The sequence below is a fragment of the Protopterus annectens genome, chromosome 8.part0 (assembly GCF_019279795.1).
Source record: "Protopterus annectens isolate FY-2018-M chromosome 8.part0, PAN1.0, whole genome shotgun sequence".
In the NCBI taxonomy this organism is placed as follows: Eukaryota; Metazoa; Chordata; order Ceratodontiformes; family Protopteridae; genus Protopterus; species Protopterus annectens.
Genome location: NC_056741.1, coordinates 1,116,073,846 through 1,116,093,978, shown reverse-complemented (window position 1 = coordinate 1,116,093,978; position 20,133 = coordinate 1,116,073,846). Strand labels below are relative to the sequence as shown.

The 20,133-nt window shown below is 34.5% G+C and overlaps 1 protein-coding gene across 1 annotated transcript in view; it reads right to left on the bottom strand.

The window, feature by feature from the left end:
- Positions 1 to 20,133, bottom strand: part of LOC122809266 (cytochrome P450 2J4-like) — a 668,981-nt gene that overhangs the window by 362,849 nt on the left and 285,999 nt on the right. Inside the window, exon 5 of the mRNA XM_044080640.1 lies at positions 18,494 to 18,667. Coding sequence (XP_043936575.1) covers positions 18,494 to 18,667 — 174 coding nt within the window. The remainder of the gene's footprint in view (positions 1 to 18,493; positions 18,668 to 20,133) is intronic.

Sequence of the window (20,133 nt, the reverse complement as noted above, 5' to 3'; positions counted from 1 at the left end):
AAGACTGCTATTCTTCATTAAACTTCTTTTTTTGTAGCGTCAAGCCCCCCTCAAACATATACACACCAACTCAGATTGCCATATTTCAGAGAAAAGAAAATATGCCAAGAAATGACCACCTCAATATGACATTCAGTCTCACTGTTTCAGAACCAACAGGTTCCAATATTTCAAATAGTTACCCAGGATTTCTAATAATTCCCTGAATGTTTCTAATGAGTCTAGTGAGAGTAAAGCTTTCTGGTGGCTTCAAGCACCTCTGATGTTCCTGTGGAAAGATTAACAGGAGGGGGTCAGCATGGGAATCCATGTCCTGAGTTGGTGCTGGGTATCATACCAACTTAGAGGGGGACTTACTATCTCAGTCACTGTGGACCAAAGAGAATGAGTTTCACTCTGATCTATAAGCTGTGCATTTAGACATAGAATCAGATGGACATGAGGCATAAAGGTATTTTCACTGCCACTGGAGAAAAAAATGCATCTACATGTTGTTCTGTTCCTATAAAAAAGGGAGACTTTGTTCTAGAAGGTATTCAATTGAAGTTAACATGGTGTATTACTTCTTGTAGAGATACGTCATATCCATCTAGGTTGGAAAGCCTGGGCCTTTTTACAATTAGTTATCAATATTTGTGGGGCAAACTTTGCTTAGCTTACAAGGAGTTTTAAAGTGTTGAATACTGAACATTATTAAATACAGTACTGTAGAGTACTAGTTCTATTACTTGAAGCGCACATTATACTTGTAGATTAGATAAGTCAAGGACAGTCCTCATGGCAATATACTCAACACAGTCTTTGGTTCGATTAATGAATAAATGTCTGCTGCATATTCATCAAGTCCCTTTACTGCAGGCTTAAAAAAAAAAAAAATGGATACATGGGTGGGTTCTAGAGTATACACTTTTATTGTGGAGTCTGAATTCTGATTGTCCTTGGGCCTATACACAAGTATTTATGATCCCCTTGCTATGCTGAAATGAGCAGAAAAATATGAGTGCCACATTCTCAGTGGCAAAGGAGTCAGTCTTCTAGTATTCTACACTCTTGGAAGACCCTGATCAAACAGAATTCCTTTCTCTTAAGCTCAGAAAAAAAAAACTGAAGTTGTAGCTGATGGTGTCCACTGAATTTACTTGTCTCAGACTTTAAACGCCTATAAAAATACCCCATTTTACTTCACACTGCCAATATTGTGTCACCTTTCTGTACAGGCTTAGAGACATGTACTACTGTTTGTTCATGTATCACATTAAGGCCTAGCTAAAGCAGGACAGATTTGGATCTTAACTCCCGTTTTAAAACTCTTCAGGTGAGACACTTTCCACAACAACACTGGTTTTATAAAAAGTCCCAATTCCTGGGGTGGCCCCACTTACCTGAAGAAAGACAGAGTGCAGGTGGGCATCTCAAATAATTAAAAAAGACACATAGCAGATTCTGCAGTATGAAGGGAAGGCTCCCCTAAAGACTTGTGGACAAGGGTCTAATGTCTAACATTAACAGTAGGTCCATGAAGATGTGAAGGACTTTTCTGACCCCTTGGCCAGAATGACTATCAGCTAGTGCTACAGACTCTTTCCCATCAACCATCCACCAGACAGACTAGTTTACTAGACCAGGACTATCAACTTTAAGATACAGTTGACAGAACAGGTTATCCATCTTTATGTGGTGAGGTTTAGGAGATTGAGGCATCGAGACTCTGCATCATCTACTCTTAACCTTATTGCTTTTTAATGCCCTAAATTACTCCCTGAGGGGTGAGCATGCAGTGATTTAAGCACAGACAAATGGGTATTCCAACATGTCTCAGTCAAAGAGTACCATAACAGAACACTTCTTGGCCATCAACTGGCCAAGACTGTGTCCCTGGCTGGACTCCATTCATTGACCCCAGGTAACCAGCATCACAGACAGATATCCTGCCCCTCAGCCACTGGGCCAGTGAGGGAATAATGGATATTGTACTCACTATCGTCTCACAGTTGACAGATAACTCCAGATCCTCAAGTACGTGAATACATTTATTAAAAAAGTATCTTGCGTTACAAGCAATAAGCACAAAAGGGGCAATCTTTGAAGGGTGACAAAGGTAAAGAGTTCCTACACCCCTTCTAAGGCCAGGAATAGCTAACAGTGAAAGGTGTCCAGCCCCGCTCCAAGAATAAGGACAATCATCTGAGCTGGGACTAGAGAAGTCTTTACCCTGTTTATGGAGACTTATCCTACAAAAGTTAAAATTACAGATGTGTCCAAGTCAGTGACAACATCATGGAATTCCTTGATGGGGACACCATGATCAAGTCATCCAAGCAAGGAAAACCCAACTTGCTCCTCTTTCTGCAGCACCTTGATAAATATTCTGAATGCAGAGGGCAAACAACAAGGCCAAACCTTGTAAAGCTTCCAAAGTGTGCACTGATGGAAATTCTTTTGAGAATAAACTGTTGTCAAAAGGAATTCCATCATATCCAATGAAACCATCCAGATGTCCTGCTACAGCAAAGGCATAGCTCCTTGAAAGTCACCATCCAAAATTTGACATATCGGTTGTACCTACTTAAGTCACTAAGATTCAGGGCAGGAATGGAAGCCTCCTGTCCCTTTAACAATAGAAATATGAAGGATAACCTTTTGCCTTTCTCTGAAGAAGAAACACACAATAACCAGCTTTGAATAACAAGCCTGGACTCCATGCAGAACAACTAGTCTTTTACAGCAGATCCCTCTGTAAAAGGCTCAATACTTCTAGGACAAGATATCCATAATAATTTCTACAACTAATAGGTCTACAGTACTTATGTTCTAAGATGGGTAAACTCAGGAAAAAGCCTTTTTTGAGCAGACATATAAGCTAGTTAGGGCTACAATTTCTTTGTCTCTGAAACTATTCTTTGCAGACTTGGTTGGTAGTCTGAAGCTTGTGAGGACTCTCATTCTGCAGGTATTTTTTTTTTCTTGAGCACTAGGGTGTCTATGATCAATACCTGTTCTTCTAGAGAAGTATCTTAACCACATCCTCCACGGCCTAACAAAAGAGGGCATTATGCTTGAAGTCCATCCAAAATTACCTACTTAAGCCCTTCCTTAGAGAAAGAGGACACCCTGATCATCATCATCTACTGTAGGCATATTCTTGAGACTGTTACCATGCTACCCTAGCCATAACATCTGTGCTGCTTTATTAAAGGATAAATGGAAGCCTACTGTAAACTGTAGTATTTTTCCACAGAATTTTTTTGATCTCGGTTTCAGGAAGGCGTGACAGTTTTGATAGAGCATAGTCCCTGGGAACCAAGACAGATGACGATGAAAATTAACCATTTAAGACCATTGCCAACTTAACACCTTGTAACTGTATCAATACTGTAACTACTAACATAATTTGGTTTTACCTTCTTAAATTTTAAAATCAAAAAAATCCACAATATCAGATTACCTTATGGTTGATTATCTAGTTACTACAAATTAAAATGCTAATAAAAAAATACCCTAAACTAATTAAAAAAATACTGAACACCGCAGTGAGACAGAATGCAGCAATTAGCATGCTCTCTCCCTATTTTTTCTGCCACAAAGTTGCAGGGCATGAGTAGCCAATCTTTGGACTGTTACTGTGCAACACTATCATTAGGTGCTCATTACAGGCATACTAGTGCTTAATTACACTGAAAGGAACAACTGACCAGCACAGCTAGAATGGGTTTCTCCTTCATGTTCTTTTACATTTGAAAAGAATGAACACCAAGAAACCAGATAACTTGATGTGTGAGCACAATACATTACCCACAATTTTGGCTGAAGTCACTGCCCACAAAACAGTTCAATATTTTTTTTAATAATGAAGTAACCTGGAAATATGACTGAATAATAAGCTAGACACCACTGATAACAGACAATATAATTGAAGTTGTACCCACTGTTAGCAGCATACACTGCCACATCAACAATCAGTTTTTTTTTAATAAAAAAAATAAAAATAATGCAGGGGAGGGGTCCACTGCAGGATAAAGAACACATGCAGTCTAAGGCTGCTTTCAGACAGAAATATACATATTTGCTCTAGGTGAGTGAAGCAAATGTCTTGAGGCAATATTCCAAGAATCACAAATCACTGCAGAAGGCAAAATAAGACCAATAAGACAAAACATATCTGCCGTGTACGTGAGACTAAAATCCCAGATTTTAATACAACAACCAACCATGCTATACTGTAGATTGCCAATAAGACAGTGGGGAGGGGAGGAAGACAACAGACAGTAACATATCAAACAATGCTTTCATCAGGAAAGCATTTTTCTTTGTGGGACAAACAAAATTTCTTTTTTTTAAACAAGAAACATTTTATTAAATTATCACTTATGACATTGGCAATCATACATTTACTTAAATGAAAATAAATCATAATGACATAATCATAGTTGCAAACATTAAACCACTTATAATCTATCTACTCATTGTCAGTCAAACATTACACAGCTCATTCAAATCCTGCCTTCTTTTAAACTTTGTTCCTCCCCTGTATGTACTGTTCCCACAATTCCCATTTTTTCAATGCAATTTTCTCCTACCCTTTTCTAAATATCCCAATTCCAGTTGTTTTACCTATGTTACTATATTCACGGTTTACGCTATTATATATTATTATTTATTATTATTATTATTATTATTTATTACTTACGAGTACAGTTGGTTTAGACTTTGATTTCCACTTTTTAGTAACTGCTTTTTTTGGCAGCCAGTATAACTAGACTCAGCAAGGCCTTACTATTTTTAGGCAATTCCGATTCTGTATCAAAGCTCAGAAAAATCATTTCCCTATATATACCAATGTGCTCAACCAGTAACTCTGATAGCCTGCAGGGAATCTTTAAAGTCTGTCAACTCATTACACTCCCAGAAAATGTGTTCCCAATTACCTCTTTCTTCGTCATCACACCTCCAACATTTGCTGTCTACCTGAGGAAAAATTCTCTGGAGTCTACTTGGGGTATAAAAATACCTATGTAACCATTTCCGAGCAAAAATCCTAAATCTTCTAGATTTTGTTGCATATTTGGGAGACATACATATACCATCACCCCCCCCCCATTGTTTCTTTGTGAATTGCTTATGCACTCTCTCTTCCCAATACCTTCTAAACCCTTCTGATTGATTCTTATAGTTATCATGCAATATTTTATATGCTCTACTAATTATTCCTTTTTTTAACAGCAGCTTCTGTTCTAGAGTCTACTAAAAACTCTACCAGTGCTGGTCTTTCGTTTACCCCCCCCCCAATATTTCTCTTTGCCCATAATCTGATATCAAACCCTGATAGGGAAGACAATCTCTACCCTGCAGTCCAAATGAATTCTTGGCCTCCTCCCATTCCATTGCCTTTCCCTCTCTAATTATTTGCTCCCATACTTTACTCTTTTTGCCAGTCTTCTCCAATAAATTCCAGCCCCCTCTTGCCTATTATCTGCATCTCTAATTGCAGTCATCACTATCCGCATCTCCTTTCTTCATTCCCATGTTGACTTAATTCTTAGAATACTTTCTACTTTATGAATATAATATTCTGTATGATTACTGTTATTCTCCTTAAAGATCGGAATCCCAAATCCCAGTCTCTCCTTGTTTCTTGAGCTTCCCCCATTTCATCATCCCTTTCCACTTTGAATTATAGGTTTCGGCTTGGGCTATGTATAGGAGCTTTAATTGTGTAGCTCTGAAATACCGCTCCAAATCGGGTAATCCCAATCTGCCATGTTCTGTTGGAAGAATCAGCTTATCCCACTTGATTCTTGCTGTCTTCCCCTCCCAGATAAAATCTTTCAGTTCTTTATTAATTGCTATCCACAACTTCTTTGATTGATAGAAATATGCCTGACCTCTGTATAAAACTAAAGGAACTAAACATATTTTAACTGCTTGAATCTAACTATCCATATCCATACAACAGAGCTTCCAACTTCTCAGTTTTCTATTATCTTTTGTTTAGTCTCTTCCCACATATCCTTAGCTGCCACACTAGAATTATTTTTAATCCATACTCCTAAGTACTTCATTTTATCATCTCCCCATAAATATGGATATTGTTGAACCAATTTGTGTGTGGGTACATAATTTACAGCTATTACTTTTGTTTTAGCTTCATTAATTTTGTATCCTGAAAAGATGAAACTGTCTCAAAATATTCCACAACACTGAAATGTCCTTTACTGGTTTTATCAGGTATAAAATAATATCATCTGCAAATACAGCCAGCTTTTCTTGACTACCATACCAATTATATCCTTGAATTTCTGAATTCCTTATCTTCTTTGCCAATGGTTCTAAACATACTGCAAATAAGGGGGCAAGAGGACACCTCTTGCCTGGTTCCTCTGCTCAAGCAGAAATTATCAGAGAGAAACCCATCCACTTTAATTATCGCTTCCAATCCCTCATATATCCTCCTAATCAACCTTATAATTTTATCAGGGAATGCAAATGCTTCCATTGCCCTGCTGATAAAGTCCCAGCTTTCTCTGTCAAAGCTGGGACTTTCTCTCCGTTGAGACCCTTCAACAACAGTGTTATTTTCTTACATTCTGCTTCCATCTGGATAATCAGAGTTATGTTAATGTTATTCTTCTTACATCTGGATAATCAGTTATGTTAATGTTGTCAAACATTTGCCTCCCCATGCACAAAATCCCACTGATCCATATCTGTCAATTTTGGCATCAGTTTTGCCATTCTTTTAGTCATTATATACAAACACTTTATAATCATGGTTTAGTACTGAAATAGGCCTGTATGAAGCTGGATCTGACGAATATTTAGCCTCTTTAGGTATTACAGCTACCACCGCTTTCTTCCAGGATGCTGGTACTTCTCCTCTTCTTACAATACTGTTAAACAAAACCTTCTAGATATTTATCAATTTTTCTCCACATTGCTTCTAAATACCATTTATTCTTGGGGATTTTCCCTGTGGATTGGTTATGTATCACCATTGTTATTTCATCTCCTCCTATCCTAACTGTTAGTAACTGAAACTCATCTACCTCTAATCTTGGCATATTAAATTCTTCCATAAACATTTCCATTTGTACCTTTTCTTGATTTCCATATTTCTATGTTTTGTACAGACTTTCATAGAATTTCCAAAATATTTCTAATATTTCTACAGGATCTCTTGTTATAGGCTCCCTAAGCTTGGTGACAAGCCCTTTCTACTTTGTTTCCCCCGAGTCATTGTGCTAAAAGTTTTTGTGCTCTAGAGTTATTGTAAAAAAAAAAGTTGCTTAACAGCAGTCTGTCTTAACTCATGCATATTATCAATGTAATCCCTTATTTTCTGTTTAGAATTCTGCACTTGCACCTCTTCTTGCTTTGTGTGATTCCCCTATTCTGCAATACTTTAAAATTTGTCAGTCCCTCTAAATAATTCTTGTTACTTCATAACCATATTTTCCTTTCTTTTATTTCTATCCTTAAACTCCACTTTAATTTTATCCCACTCTCTAGCTACATTTTCAGAAGAAATTTCTATCTTGTCAAATAGCTCCTGAATAACTTCCACTACCCATTTCTTAAATTCCTGTCTTTACAACAGATAGGTGGGAAGGTGCCAATGTCTCATTTTTATTTCATTACCATGTTTTTAGTTTGGTTCTTATTGACTCATAATCTGAAATAGTTATTGGGTGCATATCAATACTTTCAATTAAATGCACGTTTCTGTGAATTGTAAATTCTGTCTAGCCTAGCCCTAGTTTTTGTATATTGGGGAATAATATGCAAATTCACTCTGAACTCCTACTACTGAATTCACATCTTTCATGCTAAATATTTTCATAAATTTCTTCTAAAATCTACCCGCCTTTGTTGTATTTTCCCTTCTGTGCACCAGACACATCTTCAATACTGCAAATCAAATTCCATTCCCCAACTATAAGTAGTATTTCTTACTGAAAACTGATTATTCCACCCAGAATCTTCTTAAGCTCCATTATAGCAGTTTTGGGTGGAATATAAATACATGCCAGTAGCCCCTTAGTACTACAAATCTATCATTATCTTTTTTATCCTCTTTTATCACTACTAAAGCTCCTCTTGCAATTAATATATGTACTCCTCTTTTTCTTTATCAAATTCACATGTTCTCTTCTTTCCAAGTGTGTCTCCTGTAGCATAGTTATGTGCACTGTACGTTTTTGGAGTTAAAACAATTGAAAAAACAGCTGAATTTTATACTCTTATTAATTGAGTGTCATTCAATTCAATTCAAAGCAGCCTATTAATTAAAACTCTAATTAATCTAGTTAAACAACAATAATTAGTAAAAACTATAAACAATTATAAGAACATACAACACCAAGAAATAATAAAACAATACAGTACTATATAATGTGTATTACCACATAATACTATATAAAACTACCTATATGCACACTAAACATACCTATTGTACAGTTCTTGTTATTAAAAATACATAGTTAAAGAATCCTATAACTGTGTTTATGGTCAATACTAATAAATTCAAACTGTATGTATTTTGTAAACTTAAATATAAATGTATTTAATTTATATTGTTAACATATTTAAAAAAAAAATTATTAAAAACTAATAACCCTTTATAATAGTTTGTTTGAATAGTATATACTTACTTTTTAACTAACTTTTCTATTAAATGTTGTATGAATTCATTTTTGTTATTATTAAATAATATATGAATTCATTTTTAAATAACTTGCTACAGAAATATTTTCGTTGATACCTGGCTTACTACATGCATTTAATCTAAGTTGCCATAGACATTCTTTGTACTCAAGTAAGGCATTGACATCACCTTCTTTATCCATATTTTGAGGAACCCTGTCTATGACAAAAAACAAAAATTTTTTGAAATCTTGACAATCTAAACTGTGCATGTACAGAGAGTTAGTCTCTTTCTTATTTTTAATATCTCTGATGTGCTCACCTATCCTTTCCTTTAACTTTCTTATGGTCTTTCCGATATAAAAAGCTTGACAGGATAAACAGGTTGCCACATATATAACTAACTTGGTGTTACAATTTGCATGTCCTGGGCATCTAATAGTTCTTTTATACCCTTTTATTGCTACATATGTACCATCCATAATGTACCTACACCACCTACAGAATCCGCATTTTTTCATTTTCGACTCTCTAAATAAAACTTCACTTTCAAAATAGTTTTTTAAATTTTTACCTCTACTAAAAACTATGGTCGGAGAAACACCTAATTCTTGCAAAATCTCAGTTTGATTCACAAACACCTGATCTCATACTTCTCTAATATTACTTGCAAAAATAGGCGTGTAATTACTGTATGGCAATATCATTGCTTTTGTTTTATTAGTGTTGTCACTACCATTCATATTTTGATTAACTAAGCCATACTTTAAAATAGGCTTGTAATCCAAATACCTCTTAATGGTTATCTCTTTTCTAATGTTCACCAACAATTCGTTCGGATAATCTCTCTCAACAAACATGTTGAGCAAGTTGTCTATTTCTTTGTTAAACTTCTCATCACCACTTATCATTCTCGAGAGTCTAACCATTTGTCCCTGAACTAAGTTTCTTTTTTGAAAGGAAGGATGACAACTTTTATAATGCAAGTACGAATTTGAAAATGTAGATTTTCTGTAAATATTTGACTCCAATTGATTTTCTTGCTTATATAATTTTATGTCCAAATATTCACATGAATCTATTTTTATTTGAAAAGTGAATCTAAGAAAATATGTTGTTTATAGTTTTTACTAATTATTGTTGTTTAACTAGATTAATTAGAGTTTTAATTAATAGGCTGCTTTGAATTGAATTGAATGACACTCAATTAATAAGAGTATAAAAATCAGCTGTTTTTTCAATTGTTTTAACTCTGAAGAAACCCGTGGTTGGACGGGTGAAAGCGCTAAGTTCGTTTATGTCCATTAAACCATTTTGGTGTACTTGTGATGAGTTGTTACTTTTTTTTTTTAACAGTTTTTTTAATTTTTCAAGTCGTTCAACTGTCGGTTCGTGATGACCCGTTTTTCGAGTGCAGCAGATCTGGTTGTGGCATTATATTTATTGTGATACGTTGTTACGTGGGCTTTTGTTTGAATTTATGGAGCAGTTACTTCAACAACAGCTGATTATTACGCAAAAACTTTTGGCTGTGTTAAAAGAAAAGGGAACCGGAGAAGGTTCCGATAAGAACATTATAAGTGATGGTAACACTAATGTTTCTTTGTCAGAAAGTGAGGAACGTGTGTTTACTTTACATTCAACACCAGGAACATCAAGGGGTAACCCAATAGCCAGCAGTGGTCCGAAGGATTTCATAGGCGTTGATGCTGTGCGTACCACAAGCGGAAGTGAGGGGCACGTGATTTTGAGGCCGAATCCATATTCGAACGCTGGTGAGGGTTCTAATGGCGCTTGGAGAAAAGCTATGGTGTTTCCATCAATCAATGAACTGCTTTCAGCACCTAAATTTGGTCAAACATACAACGGTCGCGAAATGGGTTCTTTAAACAGTTTAATGACTTTGAAAAAACTTTACGGAAGTTTAAAACCCTACAAATGGATAATGTTTTCTTAGAAAGATCTTTGGAGCTAAACCATGTACCGAAAGGACTTAGAATATTCAAGGTACCTTTTGGTTTTGAGAAAAACAGTGACACTTTTGAAGAACTTATTAAATTATTTGACGACACTGGTAAAAATTTGGTTCGACTTATTATTAAAAACAATAATGCAAAGTTAGCGCATTTGAGTGAAAATTTAACATTATTAGATAACAGCAGTAGAAATGACTTGCTATTTGAAAGTAATAAGTTTAAGTTTGACAATATTTTAGTGGAAACTAATAAATTTGTCAGCAAGGGTCTTGATAATAAGAACGAAAAGTTACTGAGAGATACTAATGATTACTCTAATAATCGGGCATATGCCCACTTCAATGATTATAAGCATTGTGTGAGTGCTGTGAAAACTAATGTACCTAGTTCTAATTATAACACAGGATACAGAGACGTAGTCACTGCTAACAATAATGCTGATATGCACAACAATGATAATCTGGAATATGATAATTTTGATGAGCCTTTTTTAGAGGAACAGGGTGTACGCAGGTCAGAACGCCTAAAAGGGCATTATCAGGGTCCGTATCAGAATTTTTACTGTCAGACAAACAACAGGAACGGCAGATTCAGGCAAACACAGCATTAGCATTAGCACACAAAAAGCACAGTTTTGATAATGAACTAAACAGTATACCTGTGACATTTAATTTAGCAGATTTTTTTCAATTCTCTTCTGAACATCATGATTCTGAAATGTATACAGAGGAATTATTGTTTAAAAATTTAAGTGATGATGAAGTCCCTTTATTTGGAGCTAGCTTTATAGAAACCTCATGTGTTAATTTAACAAATATTGTTCAAGAAAACAATGAAACACATATAGCAGCAACAGATAATTTAAGTTGTGAAATTATTAGAAAAGGGAGCCTCGCAGTATATAATTTCACAGAGAAAAAGTTGGATAATGAATTTATTTCACTTTTTAAAAAGGGATTTAAATTTGCTCCAAGTTTTAAACCTGACTTGGGACTTATTTTATTGAACTTGAAAGCATATGTAAGACTACTGAATTTGCAAATATATTTCAAAGGTAAATCTAATTCATTTAATTGTGATAGGGGACTCACCCTGAAAAGAAGTAGTACTTTTATTCCACCAAATAATCAAATAATTCACCTTTTTGAAATGTTGTGTGAATTACAATTGAGAAAAGCTTGGAGAGAAACAAAGGTTTCAAATGATAATCTTACTGAAGCCGAAAGGTTTTGTTTAAAAGAATTAACAGCAAGCAATCATTACAGGGTGATGAAACCTGACAAAGGGGGAGGTGTTGTTATTATGAACACCGTGGATTACATCAACAAAATTAGTGACATGCTAGGTGATGAAAACACATATACTAGGGTTTCCAAATATGACATTATTAAAGCTTACGCCAAGATTGATTGGCAGTTATATGAGTTATTAATGGATGGTGATATTTCACAATCTGAGTATGAATATATGTTAGTTGATTTTCCTGTCATACCCAGCATATTTGGAATACCTAAAATACACAAGAGTGTCACTAACCCCCCCTTTAGACCGATTGTAGCAGCAAAGCGTTCCAAACTAGAAGCTACTGCACATTACATTGATATAACCTGTAATAAGGTGACAAGTAATATAGCACACATTTTGAAAGATTCATGGCACTGTTTGGCAACTCTTAAAGATTACAACACAGTTAATTTAAAAGAGGTTTATCTAATTACTATTGATGTTGTCAATTTATTCTCAATTATTCCCTTAAAGGAAGGACTAGATATGTTTGAAAGGAGTTTGGTTCACTATGGGGGGATGGCTACATCCAAGGTTAAGACCTTAGCTAAGTTAATGGAAATGGTATTGGAAAATATTTTTTTTAAACACAGTGGTGAACATTACAAACAATGCTCTGGTGTTGCTATGGGGGAAAGATGTGCCCCCATATATGCTAACTTAGTTTTAGCAATGTGGGAAAAAGAGCATGTTTTTACAAGCAAATATTTTTCAAATATTGACTTATATCTAAGGTTCTTGGAATACATCCTGCTTTTTTGGAAAGGTAGTATTAATGAATTTGATGAATTTATGGGATATCTGAATAGTACAACATCTTTTCTTAGATTCACTTTTCAAATAAACATAGATTCATGTGAATATTTGGACATAAAATTATATAAGCAAGAAAATCAATTGGAGTCAAATATTTACAGAAAATCTACATTTTCAAATTCGTACTTGCATTATAAAAGTTGTCATCCTTCCTTTCAAAAAAGAAACTTAGTTAAGGGACAAATGGTTAGACTCTCGAGAATGATAAGTGATGATGAGAAGTTTAACAAAGAAATAGACAACTTGCTCAACATGTTTGTTGAGAGAGATTATCCGAACGAATTGTTGGTGAACATTAGAAAAGAGATAACCATTAAGAGGTATTTGGATTACAAGCCTATTTTAAAGTATGGCTTAGTTAATCAAAATATGAAAGGTAGTGACAACACTAATAAAACAAAAGCAATGATATTGCCATACAGTAATTACACGCCTATTTTTGCAAGTAATATTAGAGAAGTATGGGATAAGGTGTTTGTGAATCAAACTGAGATTTTGCAAGAATTAGGTGTTTCTCTGACCATAGTTTTTAGTAGAGGTAAAAATTTAAAAAAATATTTTGAAAGTGAAGTTTTATTTAGAGAGTCGAAAATGAAAAAATGCGGATTCTGTAGGTGGTGTAGGTACATTATGGATGGTACATATGTAGCAATAAAAGGGTATAAAAGAACTATTAGATGCCCAGGACATGCAAATTGTAACACCAAGTTAGTTATATATGTGGCAACCTGTTTATCCTGTCAAGCTTTTTACATCGGAAAGACCATAAGAAAGTTAAAGGAAAGGATAGGTGAGCACATCAGAGATATTAAAAATAAGAAAGAGACTAACTCTCTGTACATGCACAGTTTAGATTGTCAAGATTTCAAAAAATTTTTGCTTTTTGTCATAGACAGGGTTCCTCAAAATATGGATAAGGTGATGTCAATGCCTTACTTGAGTACAAAGAATGTCTATGGCAACTTAGATTAAATGCATGTAGTAAGCCAGGTATCAACGAAAATATTTCTATAGCAAGTTATTTAAAAATGAATTCATATATTATTTAATAATAACAAAAATTAATTCATACAACATTTAATAGAAAATATGTTAAAAAGTAAGTATATACTATTCAAACAAACTATTATAAAGGGTTATTAGTTTTTAATAAAAAAATGTTTAAATATATTAACAATATAAATTAAATACATTTATATTTAAGATTAGAAAATACATACAACTTGAATTTATTAGTACTGACCATAAACACAGTTATAGGATTCTTTAATTAAGTATTTTTAATAATAAGAATTGTACAATAGGTATGTTTAGTGTGTATATAGGTAGTTGTATATAGTATTATATGGTAATACACATTATATAGTACTGTAATGTTTTATTATTTCTTGGTGTTGTATGTTCTTATCATTGTTTATAGTTTTTACTAATAATTGATGTTTAACTAGATTAATTAGAATTTTAATTAAATAGGCTGCTTTGAATTGAATTGAATGATACTCATTTAATAAGAGTATAAAAATCAGCTGTTTTTTCAATTGCTCTGAAGAAACCCGTGGTTGGATGGGTGAAAGCGCTAAGTTTGTTTATGTCCATTAAACCATTTTGGTGTACTTGTGACGAGTTGTTACTTTTTATTTTTACCAGTTTTTTAATTTTTCAAGTCGTTCAACTGTACGTTTTTTAATTTAGTTCAATACTCTTTCTTTTTTGTATTTATCTGTGAGACCACTGATATTTAAAGACATTACAGAAAGTATCACTGTTCTAAAAGTTATTACTTTCACCTTTTATGTGTAACACCTTTTTTAAGTGTGTAGTTCCAGCTTTTGTGTTACATGCATACGCTGTTTGGCAGGTTGATCAGTTTGTTCTTGTTAATAAAAGTTTTTGTTTTATTGAAAGCTCTCAAACAATAATCAAAAATACCCCCAATAGCTCCCTAAAACCTATTAACTTAATACTAGCACACAAAACTATGTACATCTTCAAATACTAAAGTTTTACCCTCCTAATAGGAACAAGTGTCCCAAACTGACAGCCACACTTATAGACTTGGGTTAACCTACAAGAAAGGTTACCCATGCTAAGATGCATGGTACAGCCTGTGCTTCTACTAAGTGATACCTGGTTTTGTCTTATCTGTATAGCTCTCCCACATGGGAAAACATCATATCCTAATCTTTTCTCTTTATCAGATTGTCTCCATGGAGTCATGAGGGCCAAATAAAAAGGTGCTACTAAACATACATTTATTTGCTAGAAAAAAACTTTATAAAAATTCAATGTTCTTTTTCATTTAAGTGCTTTCTCTTAAAATGTGTTACTAGATCAAGCTACAGGCCTTAATCCAGTCATTTCCCCATGTAAGAATAAGAAAAAGTACAACAATTTTTTTTGTCATGCTCTTTTGACCAGATTTTCTATTTTTACGTTGCATTACCTACATTTTTTAAAACTGAACAAGGAAAAAGAAAAAAGGGAGGGGGAAAAACAGGAGCACCTGATTATATTAGTATTCCCATTACACTTAAAAAGAACTAATAAAATTTTACTTTATAACATGCAAAGATAATCATGTACTATAAAAATATTACTATTAAGAAAAAATATTTTACTTACAATTAACTTTCTCCATCTTCTTCCCCTTCCCCTCTCCTAAGTACTTTTCCGAACATTAATGACATGAAGTAGGGCATAGGCTTTAGAGTTCTGTACAAGTTTAACAAAGTCAAACAAGTCCAATATTTCCAGATTTTGTTCTGTCATGTTTCACAAATATAAATTATTGCTTTGTAATCCCACATTTGTCAATTTCCAAGTTACTGGTTTTATTCCTGTTCATCTCCATCTCCCAAATCTTCTTTCTGCTTTATTTCCAATGTACTCTTGATTCTTCTAGTCAACCCCTGTGCTTTTTTCCTTCTCTAAAGCATTTTCCATTGAAACCTTAGAAAGGGTTTCACTGGCACAGTCTGTGTTCTTTACTACCAGAAGAACAAGAAGCGGAATCTCTTTCTGTTTGATAGCTCACTTTTTGTTGGACACACATTTGTGTTTCCTTCTTAGCATGTACTGCATCAAAAAGTGATTTTGTCCCTCCAGGAAAGAATATTTTTAAGACAGCTGGGTACAGCAGTTTGAATATCATGCCTGCTTCTCGACATTCCCTACACACTGGATTAAATTTACTCCTCTTTTGCCTGGTGTACACTGAGTAATCATTCTCCACAAACACTGTGCTGTCTCCCACTTTTACTACTTTGTCTTTCTGCTACAGTTTGGTCAGAATCAACTCCTTCTGCTGGTAGGAGTGCATCTTTACTCCTACAGGTCTTTCTTGCTTTCTCATAGACAGGTTTGGAGTATACACATGATGTGCTCTTTCAATTAACAACTCCTGCTGTTGAATACCAGTCCAGTTGCATATTTGTGTTTTCATAAAATAATAGCATCAGTTCCTTCCAGCTTCTCTGGCACAACAAAAAATCTCAGGATTTCCCTGTGTACTCTTTCTCTAATTCTATTATTTTTTTGAAACTGCTCTTCTTGAACAGCTCATATTCAGACAGCCTTTTCTACATTTTGACCTCTGATTTTTTGCAGTTTTATCACCTCATCTGAATATCTGTTTAAAGTTTCTTCCATTTGTTCCAGCCTTTTGTTATTTGAGTTGATATACTCATCAGTGTTTCATTTACTTTAATCAGGGCTGTGTGCAGTTGTCTTATACTTTCCTATAGGTAACTGGCACTGGAAGTCATGTCTGGAGCATGCACTGCTTTTTGCTGAATAGCTCTTTTGCTGAATAACTCTTTCCAGTCAGGTTTTTTTTTCTCACCTTGTGTAGCTGATTTTCTTTTCAGGTCCTCTGTATTTCTTTTTTCCTGGAATCCAGGCAGCATACTTCCTAGCCAGTTACCAAAACTTACACAGAAATACAAGTCTACTGGCTTTCTCTGATGACTTTCTGTTTTCAAACTGAGAAAGCTAGAATTAAGCTGTTACTCAATGTGCAGCCATCTTGAAAGGCCCAAATCTTGACATTTAAAGTACAAGTTGGGTACATTCACCAAGCATTTCATTCATTGCTATTTCATTTGGAGGCTCCCATAAAGACAGGGTACCACACTATCACTTGTACAAACTAAAACAGGCACACGTCAGCCAGAATCAAACTAGTAAAAACAAAAAAAAACAGCTGATCATCTTACCAAAACTTTATTACTTTAAAAGTTAAGCACTTTCAACCAACTATTATCAAGGACTTCATCAGAACTCATATTCAAACATCTTTAAATACCTTCCAACCACTGACACCATTTAAAAAATTGTAAGGCATCAGTCAATAAAACTTACCTCTACAAATCAATCAAAAACAATATTACTAAAAATGTGAAATAAAATACTGGTTTGAGAACATTAATCTTTTTATGCTTTTCTCTTCTCTGATCTTACCTGTATTTTCACATATTTCAAGCCACATTAAACCATGATCAGTGCACGTCAGCCAAATCATCCAAGAACAAACAGTAATCTAACTTCAGTATAAAGCTTCCCTCTCCAGTAAATAATATATTATTTCTTAGCTAATTGCAGTTTTTCAAGGTGCATAACTTCATTGAAAACCTGTCTTAAATTACTTTCCTTTTTCCTGTCTGGTTACAATTTGGGTTTCTCAGCATAATTAATTCATACTGACACAAACTTTTTTACTTTTTTTTCTGGCAGGTGTTTCCTATCCTTTATCCCTGTCTTTGTATAAACCACAATAAGCCTAAAGGTTTTACTTGTGTCCCATACGACAAACCTATCAAATACATCTACAGTAACATCCAGTATTGTTATCCTTCCCAAAGCTCCAAATAAGGTATTGCTTCCATAAACATTGTAGCTGCTCTCTGTGATGGGAATTTAAGTATCAGAGTGTAGCGTTTTGCAAAACTCACACATTGTTAAGCCATCATCAGTAATACTAGTAACATTAAGTGCTCCTAAAAAAAAAATTATGCCTTCCTTTGCTTTGCAGTTTTTTGAACTTCCATCAGTTTTCTCTTCCTAATCCTACTTCCTGTGGCTGTGTCTACATCTTCCCCTTCTTCACATTTATCATTACTAAGCTTGTTGTGATACATGTTTGTGACTGCAGGATTACACTGTATGCCATCTCTTCTTTCCACAGCTTCATGGGGTTATATATTGCTCTCAGTACTAATGTCCTTTTCCTTATTATCTGAATTAGGTTTTGACTCAGTCTAACAATGTGCATCTTCCATTATACTATTAAACTCTTTCATGTGTATGCAAAGTATGTCACGGTCAATCATATGAGGGCAATCAAAACAAAGGTGGCCTTTTTGTTTGCATTTTTTGCAAAGAAAATTTGCATTTCTCAACATTGTCACCCCTGCACACACATACACACACACACACACACACACACACACACACACACACACACACACACACATACACACACACACACTGCGAGCATTGTCTTTTAGCACAATCATGTATTTAGTGGACATCAGAACCAGGAAAAATAATATGCTTTAGGATGACTTGTACAAGCAATCTGCCCTCTTTGGCATTTACAACCAAGTGGATGACTTATGGGAAAGAACAGGGATGGGTAATAAAATATTTAAAAATCAAACTGGCTAAATGCAATTTGCTTTGACATGTATGAGCTTAGAACTTATATACTTAGTAAAAACATGAGCAAAACAATTCTGGTAAAAATATGCTTTTGTAAGAATAATTCTTCAAAATCGTACCTTTTCCATTTCTAAAAGATATGCATCAATAAAATCTCTAACATGGTCTCTGCTGAGGGTTTTCTTGTGATCAAGAACTGCTTCATGGATGAAGGAAAGAACATCTTCTGCATTATTTTTTACTTTATGGTGTGGACCAGGAAGATATTTTATGAATGGGAAAGTATTGAATACCTGTTAAAAAGAGTGAGAGACTTGTTTAAGTACCAAAGGACAGCTGTAGTATTGCAGTCTAATTAGTCTCTTTCTTGTTTTAACACAAATCATACCTGCAACGACTTGCAGTCTTAAAATTCAGACATCTTGTACAGTTTTCATGAGCTAAATTTTATTACTTCCAGATTTATCAATCTTCACAGTTTACTTATTCTTATTTTGATAGTCAGATGGCTACATGAAAACAAAATGTTCTGTGCTGGTACAATGAGACAAAGTTCATGGGAACACAGTAATCTATGAAAAAATCCTGTAAAACATGTAGAAATGCAGGATGTATAACAGCTGCATGTAGGACTATTTTCATCGAACACTTGAATAATATTCAGATTCTGCTAAGTCTAATACAACAGCCTAGAAAGGAGTTGTCCCACACATTGAATTCTGCATAATACATAAAATAAATCAAATATAAAACTTCACAATTATCTATTTTAATGACAGGGGAGTAGCAGTTGTGGAAGCCCAAGGAGTAAAGCTCTTGTATCTATGACTTTATTTATTTAACATTTGTTTACCTGGAAATTCCGACTTGGAACAAAGCCAATTTTCAACGGAGGCCCGGGGAGAAACACTCAAGACATGTGTCTTTATAACATGGGAGGAAACCAGATCACGCAGAGGAAACCCACACGAATGCAGAGAGGACATGCCGACTCCACACAGAAAGCACCCCAGCCAAGAATCGAACCGGACAACCTCTTGCTATGAGGCGACAATGCAACTGCTGCACCACTGCACAAGTTCCATAAATTGTGAAATGAAATTAAGTTATTATAGATCACTACATTACTCAAAAAAAAGGTTAAAACACAGATATAGGTCTACTAACCCTTGCTAAATGTCAGGTCATGACAGATCTAGTGTAGTGCACTGGATCACAAAAAATAACACAAATAACACAACTGATATGAAACTTGGACAACTTTCCAAGTAGCTATATCTTCTAACTAATCTGAATAAAGAAAACTGTAACACTAACAACATGGAAATAAATAAGCAGAGGCAGCAATCAAGGAGGTTGCAGCATGAAAAGAAAGGATAAATTAAGAAATTATTCAGGTTTGTAGGAGACCGGAATATTATTTGTAGGAAGGTAGGATGTTAATAATTAAGGGTGAAAGCGATAAAAAATGTATAAGTCAGCTATGCGATAAAGTGAAACAGATGGTAGGAAAATGGATGGCATGTGATAGGAAGGAGGAAACAGGGATTTTAAAAAAGATGCACAAGGTACATATTATATTTAGAACCACTGGCAAAGATAATAAGTGACTCAGAAATTCAAGGATATAATTGGTATGGTAGTGAAGAAAAGCTGGCTCTATTTGCAGAAGATATTATTTTATACCTGACAAATTCAGATTTCTTCTGAAAATACAGTCCAGGAGTGGATAAAATTAAACTGGAGTTTAAAAATAGGG